The sequence below is a fragment of the Protopterus annectens genome, chromosome 3.part1 (genome assembly GCF_019279795.1).
Source record: "Protopterus annectens isolate FY-2018-M chromosome 3.part1, PAN1.0, whole genome shotgun sequence".
In the NCBI taxonomy this organism is placed as follows: Eukaryota; Metazoa; Chordata; order Ceratodontiformes; family Protopteridae; genus Protopterus; species Protopterus annectens.
Genome location: NC_056732.1, coordinates 406,153,528 through 406,168,022, shown reverse-complemented (window position 1 = coordinate 406,168,022; position 14,495 = coordinate 406,153,528). Strand labels below are relative to the sequence as shown.

The window sequence follows — 14,495 nt, the reverse complement described above, 5'->3', positions numbered from 1 at the left end:
CGCTTCTCTCCTAGCTCTCACCTCCCAACTGAATAGACATTCCATTAGGTGTAGCTATGATGCAGCAGAGGCTTCCACTAGGTTGGCTGCATCAGCCCCTGCCCTTAGAAGGTTTGCCCGACTTCATCTTCAGCCTCTGCCTGATGACTTCAGGGTGAAACTCATCGATGCCCTCTTAGATCCCTCTGCGTTATTCGGTTCAAAGGTGGCAGATCTCTTCAAATCTTTACAGCATAAAGGGAAAGAAATGCAGACCTTAAACACCTGCTCTCCCATACCCAAGTTCATAGGAACTACCTGGCCAAGACTCAGTTCATCTGGAAACATGCACAGCCAATGCCTCCCTCTAGACTTAGAAGACCTCATTGAAGGCAAACTGCCCCGGCTAGAACTTCCCCAGCCAGTGGACCCCCTTTCAGGATAAGGCAGGTTGTGTTTGACTACTGCCAACCTTCCTGAACCCCCCCCCCCCCCCAATCTGTCTGATCTCTGTCACTCTGCCTGATCCCACATTACCATAGACAAATGGGTTCTGTCCATCATCCAGAGTGCACAAACCCCTCTGGTAAGAAAGGGTACCCCCTCAACCTCCCAGCTATCAGCTCCACCTCCTAAAACCTGTACTACAAACTTTACTGTCCCAAGGCATCATAGAAACAGTGCCGTCGGAAGCAAGAGGCAAAGGATTCTACTCCAGGATTTTTCTCTTACCCAGAAAAGAAGGACCGTGGAGACCCATCCTGGACCTCTCCCTGCTAAATTCGTTCCTCACAGTCCCTACCTTCAGCATGCTCTCTCCCACACACATCCCCCTGCTTTTGCCCCACGGGTTCATGGTGACCTTAGATATAAAGGATGCTTACCTACATGTCCAAATAAAGCCCACCTTCAGGAAATACCTGAGATTTTTGGCTGACTCTTCCCACTTTCAGTTCACTGCCTTGCCATTTGGGCTTTCTACTGCCCCAAGAGTATTCACAGAATGTCTGTCTCCAGTCACTGCCTATTGCAGAACAAAAGGAATCCAAATATTCCCTTACCTTGACGATATTTTGATCCAAGCGGACAATCCAAAGAGCCTCCTTCACACTGAGTTTCTTCTGGCCCTTTTACAAGTCTCTAGGGTTTCAGATAAACTTCCTGAAGTCCCATCTGGAGCCCACACAAGACATTATTTTCCTAGGGTGCAGGATTCGAACAGACCTCATGCAGGCCTTCCTGTCAGTAGACAAAGTGGCATCCCTGGCAGACCACCTACTCGGCAACCTTCAGGTATCTGATCTGACTGCAAGACAATACCTAAGACTCCTGTGTTACATGGCAGCCACTTTACCCATGATTCCCTTGGCAAGAGTGCTCATGAGAAAGCTACAATGGTATCTTCGGTCAGTCTGGATCCAGCACTCCCATCCCCTGGAATTCAAGGTCCACCTTATACCTTGCCTGAAACAAGAACTTCGCTGGTGGTGATCACAAGTGACCATGAATCCAGGCTTTCCTCTCCAACCTCGCAAACCAACCCAGATCATGCATACAGATGCATCAGTCCTGGGCTGGGGAGCAAGTGTAGGCAAAAGACAGGTGCAAGGTTTGTGGCAACACCCACACAGACTAGAGCACATCAATGTCAGGGAAATGAGGGTGAGCCTCTTTGCTCTGGAAGCCTTTTCTCCTTATCTACACCAAGGCCCACTCAAGATTTTCATGGACAACACCACTGTGCTGTGTTATCTCAATAAACAGGGGGGCACCAAGTCCTACATACTCTGCAGACTAGCCATGCGATTATGGGAGCTAGCCGCCTCCCAGGGGGTGACCCTACAGGCAGTTTACAGCCATTCCCTTCACAACGTCCAGGCAGACTCTCACAGCAGGACCTTCACAAACAACCACGAATGGATGCTTCATAGAGACTTCTTCCTGGACGTTGTCCACCAGTGGGGTATACCTCAAATAGACCTGTTCGGCTCCTCCATCAACATGCATCTTCCTGGCTATTGCACCAGGACACCAGACCCCAAGGCCCTGGCAACAGGTGCCTTCTCAATTTTATGGAAGGGGAAATTTCTGCATGCATCCCCCCCTTCCCATGGATTCAAAAAGTGCTGCTGAAAATTCAGCAGGACAACCCAAAAATCTTGATGATAATCCCCTATTGGCCAAGACAGCACTGGTTCCCCCTCTTACTTCTTCTGTCCAAGGGCAATCACCACAAGTGGACCTACTCACACAGAACAAGGGATCTCCGATACATCCGCAGTGGCAGTCTTTGAACCTCACCCTGTGGCTGTTAGGGTTCTTATCCCCTTTAGACACATGTACAACGAGGATGTCCTCAATGTCCTGCAGGAGGCCAGGAAACCCGATAGTAGAAAATCTTACCCATCCAAGTGGAAAAGATTTTTCTTATGGTGTTACAAAAGACAGCTGGACCCGGTGGAAAGCGACATCCCTCTAATCCAGTCATACCTGTGTGAACTACTGCAGACAGGACTGGCCTACTCTTATATAAAAGCACACCTGTCCACTATCTCTGCCCGTCTCCCCCTGGATCCACCCTTAGCATCCAGATTGCTGTCAAAGATGTTCCTCAAAGGAGTCCTTCATCTTAAACCCCCCCCCCCCCAGGAAACTACCCCTCCTTCATGGGATCTCAACTATGTACTGGAAGTGCTCACCCTGGCTCCCTTTGAGTCAGCGGCTAAAGCCTCCTTAAAGTTCTGCACCTGGAAAACTGTCTTACTGGTGTCCCTTACCTTATCCAGGAAGTTTCAAAGCTGCAAGCTCTGATGACTGACCCACCGTTTCTTATCTTCCATCTGGACAGGGTTTCCCTCAGGACTAACCACTGCTTAATCCCCAAGGTGGTGACCGACATATCCTTGAACCAGTCCATCCATCTACCTACCTTATTTCCTAACTCACAGGGGGGATAGTGAGAGAGTTCTCCATACCCTAGATATTCACAGACAGCTGAAGTTTTACCTCCATAAAACCAAGTCTATTAGGAAAATCTAGCCAACTGTTTGTCTCTTTCCACCAAAGGGCTCTGGGGAAAAGCGGTGGCCAAACAGACCATTTCAGCCTGGATCTCCAAGGCCATTACCTTTTGCTACCGGTACCACTGTAAGTCATTGCAGGGATCTATTAAAGCCCACTCCACAAGAGCTATTGCCTCTTCAGGAGCCTTTTTAAAGAACTTGACACTAACACTGTTCTTGAAGCTGCTACCTGGTCCTTTGTACACACTTTCACCAAACCCTACAGGCTGGACAAAATCTCTAGGGCCAGAGCAGGATTTGCTAGGGCTGTCCTCCATGGATTCCTGGAGAGCTATACCAGACCCCCCCCCCCCCCCATTCTCAGTGAGCTTTGGCACTCATCCATATGTGGAATACCGCAACATAGGAATAGAAGCTCATAGAAAAGTTGTGGTAAAATCTTACCATAACCATAGATGTCCTTCTCTTCCATGTTGGAGTATTCCTTTCCACCGTCCTTCCCCTCCTGTCAGGTTGCACTTGCTCTTCCGAGTGGCACTGGATAAGCTTTGCCCTTTTAGGACTGCCTCCGACTGCGGCTTCTGTTCTGAGGGCTGGTGCGTCCAGACATTATTTTTATGGCCCACGTTCCTGTCGGCCACGTCAGACATCTGACGCACTAGGAAAGACTGAAAAACTTTGCTATACTGTCCTGACGCACGCGAAAGAAGAAAGGTAAACCCATATGTGGAATACTGCAACATGGAAGAGAGGGACAGCTGTGGTTATGATAAGATTTTACACATCTTTTCTTTTCTTTTCTAGTCTGTCAAGGGTTTCCTAGGCTGGAAATCCCAGGCAGTAGTACGGAAACAGTGAAGACGTGGTACCTCAAGCAGGGAGGAGTAAAAGCCTATCAGCTGTGCAGTCTCTCCCTGCTGATATGGGACTTGGCCTCCCGGCTCAACTTAGTCCTGCAGGCAGTCTACATCCCCTCAAAGGACAACCACCAAGCAGACCTCTTGAGCAGGACCTCTTTGCTTCAGCACGAATTGTCTTAGACATAGTCCATCGATGGGGTGCTCCACAAATAGACCTGTTTGCCCCCCCCCCCTCCCAGAACAGGCAATTGTGGAGCTTCTGCTCCAAAACCCACTCCCCTCTAGCATGGAGTGTGGACACTCTCAGCATCTCTTGGGTGGGGAAGTTCCTTGATGCCTTCCCTCCATTCCCACTGATTCAGAAAAGTCCTCCTGAAAATCGAGGAGAACAAAACAAAAATCTTATTAGTGACTCCCTACTGGCCAAGGCAGCACTGGTTCCTCCTACTTCACAAACTATCCAAGGGCAATCCGTTCAAATTACCCTACAAGGTGGACCTACTGTCACAAGACAAAGGAATTCTCCTACACACATGTGCAGATGTTGTCTCTGACTCTGTGGGTGATAGTTTTGATTCCTTTCAGATAACACTACTCAGAGGATGTACCGTCAGTCCTAAGGGAGGCCAGGAATTCTACCACCAGAAAATCTTACTTGGCTAAATGGGAAATATTTGCGAAATGGTGTCTGCAAAAGGGAAGGGACCCTAGCTCCACCGAGGTTCCCCTGGTTCTAAACTACTTGTTAATTGATAAAAAAATTACCTTTCTTATTCTTCTGTAAAAGTTAATCTCTCGGCCGTGTCAGGCAGCCTGCCCCTGGAACCTCTCTTGCTGGCCAGGCTCGACATAAAGCTCTTCCTAAGGGAGTCTTGCACATGAGACCACCTAGGAAACCTTTCCCTCCACCTTGGGACCTTAACTACATCTTAGAGAAATTAACCCAGCATCCCTTTGAACCTGCCAGCCCTTCCTCCTTACAGATGTGTACATGGAAGACGGTCTTTCTGGTAGCTATCATTTCAGCCAAAAGAGTGTCAGAACTGCAGACTCTAATGGCTTTTCCCCCCTACACTGTCTTCCGCAGACAGGGTGTCCTTGCGAACCAACCTCTCCTTTTTGTTTAAAGTGGTCAGTGATCTCTCTTAACCAGTCCATTCATCTGCCCACTTTTTTCCCCCTCACCCACTAATGAAGGGGAGAGGTTACTGCACTCCCTGGGTGTGCACAGACAACTTGGATTCTACATGGACAAGACCAAGGTCTTCAGAAAAACTAACCAGCTCTTTGTCTTCTTCCACCCAGGGCCCTGGGCAAGGCAGTCTCCAAGCAAACCATTGCACACTGGATCAGGAAAGCTATTTGTTTCTGCTACTCTCACCACGGAAAGGAACCCCACAGTGGGAATCAAGCCCCATTCCACTAGAGCTGTGGCCACCTCAAGGGCTTTCATGAAAGGCATAGACACAGCATCTATTTTGGAAGCAGCCAACTGGGCCACTATCCACACCTTCACCAAACATTACAAATTGAATCAAGTTTCCAGAGCTAGAAGAGGCTTCGCCAGAGCAATCCTGCAGGGTCTTGTAGAACCCTCTGCATCTACCACCACCCTCTCCTCCTCTTAACCTGTGGTACGCTCCCACACCTAGAATACTGCAACATTGGAATAGAAGGACATAGAATAGTTGTGTAAAATGTTACCATAACCATAGATGTCCTTCTCTTCCATGTTGCAGTATTCCTTCCCGCCCACCAGCCCCCTCTAGTCTTACACATCCCTGTACTACCTATATTTCAGTAGGTCTCCAACTGGCACACCTCATGCTGGTCTTTATTCTCTGCCTGCTGGCCTTCAAGTTCTGAGCATTGTATGTGCATATGTCACATTTAAGACCCCTTTGTTTATGGCCCTATGTGTGACAACCCACTCATACTACAGCAGCTAAGCTGAAGCTTTTGTATAGAAGCCGACGTACGAGTCGCCTGAGGGCAGGAAATCCCTCACCTAGAATACTGCAACATGGAAGAGAAGGACATCTATGGTTATGGTAAGATTTTACACAAGTATTCTTTTTAAATAATGAGCTTGTACTACAAGGAATATGTCTGACAGGTGTATCCTGAAAGCACTTTACTACATTTGTATTGAAAGTTTGAAGCTATGGGAGGTGAATAGTTGTATAGATTGTTGCCTCTCTAGCAGTCTAAGTGCTTTAATGCATTAAATGTAATGGTGTGCAGCTTGGGGTAGTCTATGTACATTTTTTTAAAGCTAAGAGCTGTTTAGTTACTTGTGGGTGCAGCAGTCATTTTGGAACCACTGCTGCTGTTTTCAGTGCTGAACTTCATTTTTGGAAAAGGTATACAGTTATGTGTTTAGTGTGAGTCAAAGTGGGAGTATTTATTTATTTTTTTGGAATTCACTTAGCTTTCTGTTTGAATGTTTTTATTAAAGTGAAAAGCTTTTGAGAAGTGTGACACTGGGTTCAAATAGTGTTGAAAAGAAGCAGCTTACACAAAAGATCAGTCTGCTAGTCATTGGTGTTTGGATGTAAGCTGCGAGATAAACATACATTGAAAAGAACCAGTGTGTAATATGCGGGAGTAACTGCTTTTTTAACAGAATACCTGCTTTGTCAGTATTAACATGGCATGTAAATGGCCTTACATGAATGGACAAAAAGCAGAGAGTATTGATTTGTTTTAAGATGCATAGTGTTAAAATCGGATTTTCTGAGAGATTCATTTGATTGAAATGAAAATGTGAATTTGACAAAAGTGAGTTCCAGGAGTACACATTCAGTTGAATACCAGGGACAAAGCAAGAAAAGCAAGTAATGATACTGATTGCTAGATGAGGAGAGAATAGGAAAAAGTGACACTTTAGTAGATTTGTGGTAGGAAATTCATTCCAGTGGATGGTGTCTGTATTCCACCTAAAGCTACTGTTATGGAGCTTGGAAGTCTGGTAGAAATAATAAGCTGGCAGCAGGGAATGTTTACGGGTGAGGACTGAAACTTGGTTTGCAGTAGCGAGGATGTATCAGGTGAACCTAGAAGGGAAAATGCAGCATGAGGGTAGATCTGAAGAAATTTCAGAATATTTGGGATTAACGATGTGAATTCAGTGGCAGGAACTCAATGTAAATATCTTTACTGAAGACATTGGCTAGACTGAATAGAGATGGTGTCGCATTTTACTTCAAAAGAATCAATTTTCTGGTGCACAGCTCTCAGAGCCATGCATTATTAGTGAAAAGAACCTAGCTTTGACTATATAAACATTCGGTGAGTGTGATGTCTTTGCTCTTTAAAATTTTCTTCAGGTTTGCCTTTTGAATTTCATCGCTGCAGTTACTATCTGCAAAAGTTTTTGAGTCCAGGAAAATAGTCTGTCACTGCCTTCACTTCTCTGCTTTCAAAGAGTTGATAAGGGTAGAAAGATGGGTTAAGTGTTTGATGCTGAGCAACAACCTTGTATTGTACATTCAGCTTCTTCAGCGGGCTTTAAAGCACTTGGTTACTGCACGTATGATGCCTTGTAGATGATACTAGGATTAATTTATTTCAGAAACATTTCAGTACAATTTGTACAGTTAGATTGCAATATGTTGGGTGTACATGATTGGATTAGGATGAAGTGTGTAAGATATTTTTGTGTATGCCAGCTTCAGTATCAAGTTTTATTTAGTCACAGTATAGAGCATTGTATTTAGAACTGTACTATGATGTGGAACTTTTTCAAGGTGGTAGTCCTTCATTATGTTGTACAGTCATGTTGGCTGGTTATTGGTTGCACATTTCATCTTTCCATGTACAGACTTTTAATTTGCCATGGAGGTTTTTGTAATGTGCATTAGCTATTCTATACAATGGTGAGGTACTTTCTCTTGTACATGTTTTTCAAATCTGTCTCATGAGCTTTGTACATAGTGTTTTAGCAATATTTTCTTTTCACGTTGCAATTAGGATCAAGATGGCTCTCATATCAAAGGACTTTTGATCAACTTTATTCATCACAATTGGCCGTCTCTCTTGAAGCACAATTTTCTGGAGGAATTTATTACCCCAATTGTGAAGGTGAGATTTTGTTTTAATTTGCAAATAAGAAGCAGCTGTAGGCTGCAATATGTTCTGGAAAATTAGAAAGGGTAGTCATAATCAAGAGTGGTGACATTTGGTACATGAGTGAAGGTAGAAATGATTCTGCTGTTCTTGTATGGTATTTTAGGTTTGGACAACTTTTAACAGGTGAGAGATCAGTGGATTTGCTGTGTTGTGTACACAGCTTTAATACTTAATCAAATAATTGTGGGATTTTATTTCCATTCTAGACAAATTAATAAAAAGAAGAAATACCTTCCACTACCAATGGCGGTATGCAAGTAAGCAGGAAGCAAAATAAAATGAATCCTGTACCACCACCACCATAGCTGTAGCTGTTAAAAACACTTTATTGACCAAGTAATGTAAAACGTCGCTGGACCATAAAACAAAATTATTCTTCCCTTTTTCAAACGATAAGCGCTTTCGATAATTGTTCAGATCATAAAATAAACTGGGACTTCTCTTGGTTATGTAAGAGACATCATTATCCTATCAGAAACCACAAATTGGGACATTGCCCTCCTCCTTGTTGTAAGCTCTTAACCAATCTAAAATCTGAGTGTGTGACACACCTTCTCAAACAATAGTTGGTAGTCTTGTTTTTAAAATCGGTCTCAATGGTATTATGGCCTGGTGGACGATCAGCACGTAGGTTGATTATCCATTTTATCTCTTTTTTTTTTTTCTGTCCTGTTGATATCACCCTGTTTCTTCCCTACATATGTGTTTTCAATCACTTTAAAATTAAAAGAATGTGTGGGAAATGGGAGAATATGAGCAGCTTGAGCATTATGTGCATCCTTTGTACGTATATCACGAATATGTCTCTGCACTCTGTTTGAACGCTTGGTCGGTTTTACTGACATAAAATGCTGGCCACAGTTTACAGGTTGCTAAATAAACCACATGCTGAGTATTGCAGGTAACTCTACAGGAGAATCTGTACTCAGTGCCTGAGATTGGATGACGATCTCAATTTCTAGTGTCTGTATAAGCACAAACTGTGCATTTTCCATATGCCAAAGTCCCCTTTTCTCCCTCTGTATGAGGTCTAGTAAAACCATCTTTGAGACATAACGTTTTGAGATTTTTCTTGTTTCTGTATGTAAACCTTGGTGCATCTCCCACTATTTCTTGCAACTTTTCATCTTGTGTTCGGATGGGCCAGTACTTCTAATGTCGCACGAGTAACTATTGTGTGCCATATAGGTAAGCATGAGTCTGGTCATATTATTTCCTTTAGGTTCATTTACTACTTGTTCTGCTCCCACTGACCTTTTCTTATAATAGGGTCTTCCTTTTGTCTTCCTTAGTTGTTGAATAGTATTCTTATTTATATATACATCCTGGCAAGCTGCGAACAAGATGGTAAAACCCTGTCTGCCATTGGTGTCAGACACTCCACCCCTCAACGGTTCTACTCGAGAAATCAAAGGAGCATGAAGATGTGGCACAGAAAATCACAGGGCTCTTTCCGTGACGCACGTGCTGAGTTTTCCCCTAAGGGCAGAGGGGGAAACTAATGAAAGATAACAGCAAAACTGGGGTTCCAGAGATTGATTCTCTGGGCAACCCTACCCTTGCTCCTGAGGCGTTGCCCGACTGCTCGCCTCTGGTAGCGGTCAGGGGTAATTTTCCTTGTACCCTACTGCCTGGCGAACCATAACCACCGATTCTTGGGTACAGCGGATAATATCCAGAGATTACCGCATTCCCCTCCATCTCTGTCCCACTTGACCCAGAAATTTACCCAACTTCCCACCCAGTCAAGGGGAAGGAGCAGCACACAAAATCCAAAAGCTGCTAAAAAAAAGAGTCATCCAAACGGTCCCCCAGACCAGATAGGATCCGGGTTTTACTCAAGATTCTTTTTAGTGCCAAAAAAGACAGGGGACTGGAGACCGATTCTGGATCTCAGCACATTAAACAAATTTGTGAAAACAGAGAAATTCCGGATGGTCAAGGTTCAGTCTATCCTTCCTGTTTTGGAAGACAATGATTGGATGTGCTCTACAGATCTTCAAGATAGTATTACCATATAAAAGTGGACAAACACTCAAGAAGATACCTCCGCTTCTGCAAAGGAGCCAGTCATTACCAATTTCGTGTACTACCCTTCGGTCTCTCTACAGCCCCCAGAGTGTTCAAATCTGTGGCAGTGGCTATCACTCACCTGAGACTTCAAGGATTCCAGGCATTTCCATACCTAGATGACTGGCTCCATACCACACCACCAAGAGTCTGCTGGAGGAAGCCTTGGGTTACACTCTTCTCACAGCTTAGTACCTGGGCATCACTGTAAACTGTGAGAAGTCCAACATGACCCTGGCACAATTTTTAGAATTCATCGGAATTCTGTTGGACACGAGAAATTGCACAGCATCTCTTCCAGATCACAGACTTCAAAGTATAAGACAACAGGTTCAGCCGCTAATCTGTCACCACAAATCGTCTGTTCGGTCCGTACTGCACCTCTTGGGGTCGGTGGCAGCCCCGATCACCATTGTTCCTCAGGCCAGGTTCCACATGAGACTTCTTCAGTGGCTACTTCTCACTCACTGGTACCCTCTACAACACCCTTTGTCTTTTCAGATAAGTGTAACTCAGAGATGCAAGCAAGATTTACTCTGGTGGACGTCTCAGAATCCCCAACAGTGGTCTCGCCCCTTCAGCCCCCATCAGCTAAAAGCCACAGTGACCATGGACACCTCCCTGATGGGGGTGTGGGGTATGTCAGGGAAACACGGTCCAAGGCACCTGGTCAGAGACAGAGGCTCATTTGCATATCAATGTCCTGGAACTGAGGTCAGTGCTACTAGCGTTGCAAGCATTTCACTAGATCCTTCCATCAGGGACTATTGCAATCCAGTCCGACAGCATGTCAGTAGTCTGGTACATCAACATGCAAGGGGACACCAGATCTTACCCATTATGCCGAGAGGCCTTGAGAATATGGCAATGGGCGTTAGCTTGCAACTGCTTTCTAACATCAACGCACATTCTCGGGAGCTCCAATGTGATAGCGGACAAATTGAGCAGGTGCATTCTACAACCTCACGAGTGGTTCCTCAGTCCTTTGATAACTGCAAACATTTTCGTCCGTTGGAGTCAGCCTTGCTGCGATCTATTCACCTCCCCAATCAACTACAAGTGCAGCAACTACTTTGGCCTGATCCCCCCCCTTGGGGATAGTCACCAAGAGACACTCTAGTCCACGCTTGGCCCTCGGGTCTGCTTTAACCTTACCCTCCTATACCCCTCATTTCCCAATTTTTGAAGAAAGTACGGCAGTTGAAGAGCAAAGTAATCCTCATTGCACCATATTGGCCTCAGCAAGTTTGGTTCCCCTTCCTTTGGCCTCACCTGCTAGATCGACCATGAATTTTCAGTCCAACTCCGACGTTCATCTCCCATCTTCAGAGTCTGACCCACCACAATCTAACAAACCTGAAGCTGACCGCTTGGTTTCTCCAGTTCCAGTGATTGCCAGGCAGGATAACCTCTCCTCCCCGGTGGGCAATATTCTTACTGCATCTCATAAATCATCCACCAGGCTAACCTCTCTCAGCAAATGGAAATGATTTACCTTATAGGCATCGAACAAACTATTGTACCTCTTTTCAGCCCCTGTTTCGGTGGTATTAGATTATTTATCAGATCTCTTTCAATCTGGAGTGTCAGCCTCTACTGTTCGTGTTCATTTAGTTGCCAGTTCTAATTTCCACATTGGCTTCCAGGACTCTTCAATAATGTCACACAGACTCTGTAAGACTTTTTTGAAGAGTATTTTTCACCTAAAACCTCCCTTTAGAGAACCAGTACAACCTTGGGACCTGGCTTTAGTTCTGCAAGCCCTAACAGCACCCCCCCCATTCGAACCTCCATTTTCATGTGACTTAAAGTACCTCTCTTGGAAAACCTTGTTTCTGGTTGCTATCACATCAGCCAGATGTCTGTTAGAACTTCAAGCCTTATGCATCAAATGCCCCTTCTTTATTTTCCATAAGGGTAGAGTGTCACTGAGAACTAATTTCTCCTCCTTACCGAAAGTGGTGCCACAGTGGTCTATCAACCAGTCTATTGACCTTCCCGTATTTTTTCCTAATCATTCTAACAAGGGAGAGTATTTCCTGCACTCCCTAGATGTTCACAGGCAAATCCGTTTTTATTTGGACCGAACAAAATCTACCCGTAGATCAGATTAATTATTTCTGCTTTTTCTGGACCAAGACTAGGTCGTCCTGTTTCTAAAGTTACATTAGCGTCATGGTTGAGAAATTGCATTACCTTCATCTACAACAAGAACAACATCACCTTGCCTCACAAAGTGAAAGCCCATTCTACAAGGTCTATGGCAACTTCAGCAGCTTTCCATGCTAGGGCTTCCCTCAATGACATTTGCTCAGCTGCAACTTGGGCCAATCCCCGTACCTTTATAGGATTTGGCCTCCAGAGGAAGAGTTTCTTTTGGATCCATGGTGCTCGGGAATGTCCTTCCATGAGGGCCGCCCAGGGATATAGGTAGCTGAGGACTCTGTCCCATCAGTTAAGAAATGAACGAAGATTAATATCAGATAAAGAAGTTATGTCTTACCATAATGTTCCATCTGTGTTGTTGTTCTTCGTTCATTCATTAATCCCCACCCTCCATCCCCTTCCGGATGTTCCTGGTGAATTTAATATGGTCCTTCTTCCATTCTTGTAGGTCTGTTATGACCAGAGGTGACCTCTACTTTTTGTCTATCAACTTGCAAACTCGATCTGAGGTAACAGAGCAAAGCATTGTGGGTAGGATCTTAGCTCGAGAGTTTTTGACTGATGTGAGCTTGGTATAAGGCTGGCTCGGTTCAGAGGACAGAACTGATAACCCATCAGTAATGAATGAATGAAGATCAACAACACAGTTGGAACGTTATGGTAAGACATAACTTCTTTTTTTCCCTGTTCCTCGACCTGTCCAAAGCTTTTGACACCGTCTGCCACCCTCTACTTATAACCCACCTCTTGTCTCTCCACCTCCACCTTAGCCTGGTTCTCAGGCTACCCCTCAGAATGTCAACAAGCCATTCAGTGGAAATTCTCATCTCTGTTTTTCAACACCCCCACATCGGGGTCCCACAAGGTTCTGTTCTATGACCACTACTCTTTTAATATATTTATTAATAACTTTCACCTTGCTATCGGTGACTCATCAATTATCCAATATGCAGATGACTCAACTGTTAACTGCTCTGCTTTTCACCCCCCTCTGACTTGCTTCTAAAAACTCAGTCAGCCTTCTCTAAAACTGAATCCTGGATGAAAAGTAACCATCTTGCCCTTAATGCTAATAAAACAAAACTGATTATCTTTTCCCCATCCAGAAAATCCCTAGCAGAGAACTTTTTTAATACTTAGTAGCGATAACATCCCAGTCGAAATTCTATCTAGTACCAAACTCCTTGGCTTAATCATTGACGAACATCTACAATTTGACAATCATATTCATCCACTATTAAAAAATAAAATGCCAAAAACTTGGACTTCTATACAGGCACAACCACTACCCCTCCACCATAAAAAAAGTAGCACCTTCCTACCTTTGCTCCTCTCTTCTGTATGGTGCCCCCCATTAAACAATCTCCAACTCTGTCTATAATCCAAGCTCGAATCATGCTGTAATAAAATAAGCAAATTTGCTGCCATCTCAAAAAAAAGCTCCTCCCACCACTGCCACACTCTGCATTCTTTACAGTGGCACAAACTTCCCAGTTACTTGACCTTGCTTAAACTCACTAATGCCCACAAGGTCATCCACTAACCTACTAGCTGCCCCTCTCTACCGCACTAAGCCCCTACATCCCCAATTGCTCACTCAGATCAGACATCCAAAACCTCCTACAGATCCACAAACCATCACGACCCCCTGGCCACCTCCTACTTTTTCTACTCCATTTCTAAACTATGGAAACTCTTGCCACTCTTTGCAAAACCCAGGACCGCACTAAATAGAAACATCTCTTGTTCTCCTATCTTACTACTAAATGGGTATGCACACCTCACTCCCCAACTTATTCCCCCTCTAGCCATCAACCTCTCCACCCTCCCTGCAGCAACTGTTATAATCCTACACCCTAATGTGACAAGCCACCTATTGCACCAGTCCTCCCTCATTCTCAAACTGTTTAACTAAAAAAAAAAAAAAAAAACTCACATATACTTATGTTTCTGTATCAAAAATGTCATGTTATTGTATTCTGTGCTGTATATGTTACCGCATTATTTTGTTATACACTGTATACTCTCATCAACTGATTGTATATTCTGTTTCTCTGTAACTGTTCTGTTTCTCTGTAACTGTTCATAAGAGCTTTTCTCTCTGGGCCTTCACTGAAAATGGGCTCTTCATGGCCCAGTGGATTTCCCCGGTTATCAAACTGAAGTAAATAAATAACTTTTTCACCTCACAAAGTTAATATGTTCTTCTATTCCTATGTTGCGGTATTCTAGTTGTGGGATTTGCTGTCCTCAGGCGACTCGTATG

The 14,495-nt window shown here is 44.4% G+C and overlaps 1 protein-coding gene across 1 annotated transcript in view; it reads left to right on the top strand.

The window, feature by feature from the left end:
* The window catches only part of TOP2B (DNA topoisomerase II beta), a gene marked incomplete in the record, with an annotated part of 2,991,925 nt that overhangs the window by 1,115,159 nt on the left and 1,862,271 nt on the right, over positions 1–14,495 (top strand). The window contains 1 exon segment of the mRNA XM_044066877.1: positions 7,835–7,945. Within this exon segment, the coding sequence (XP_043922812.1) occupies positions 7,835–7,945 (111 nt within the window).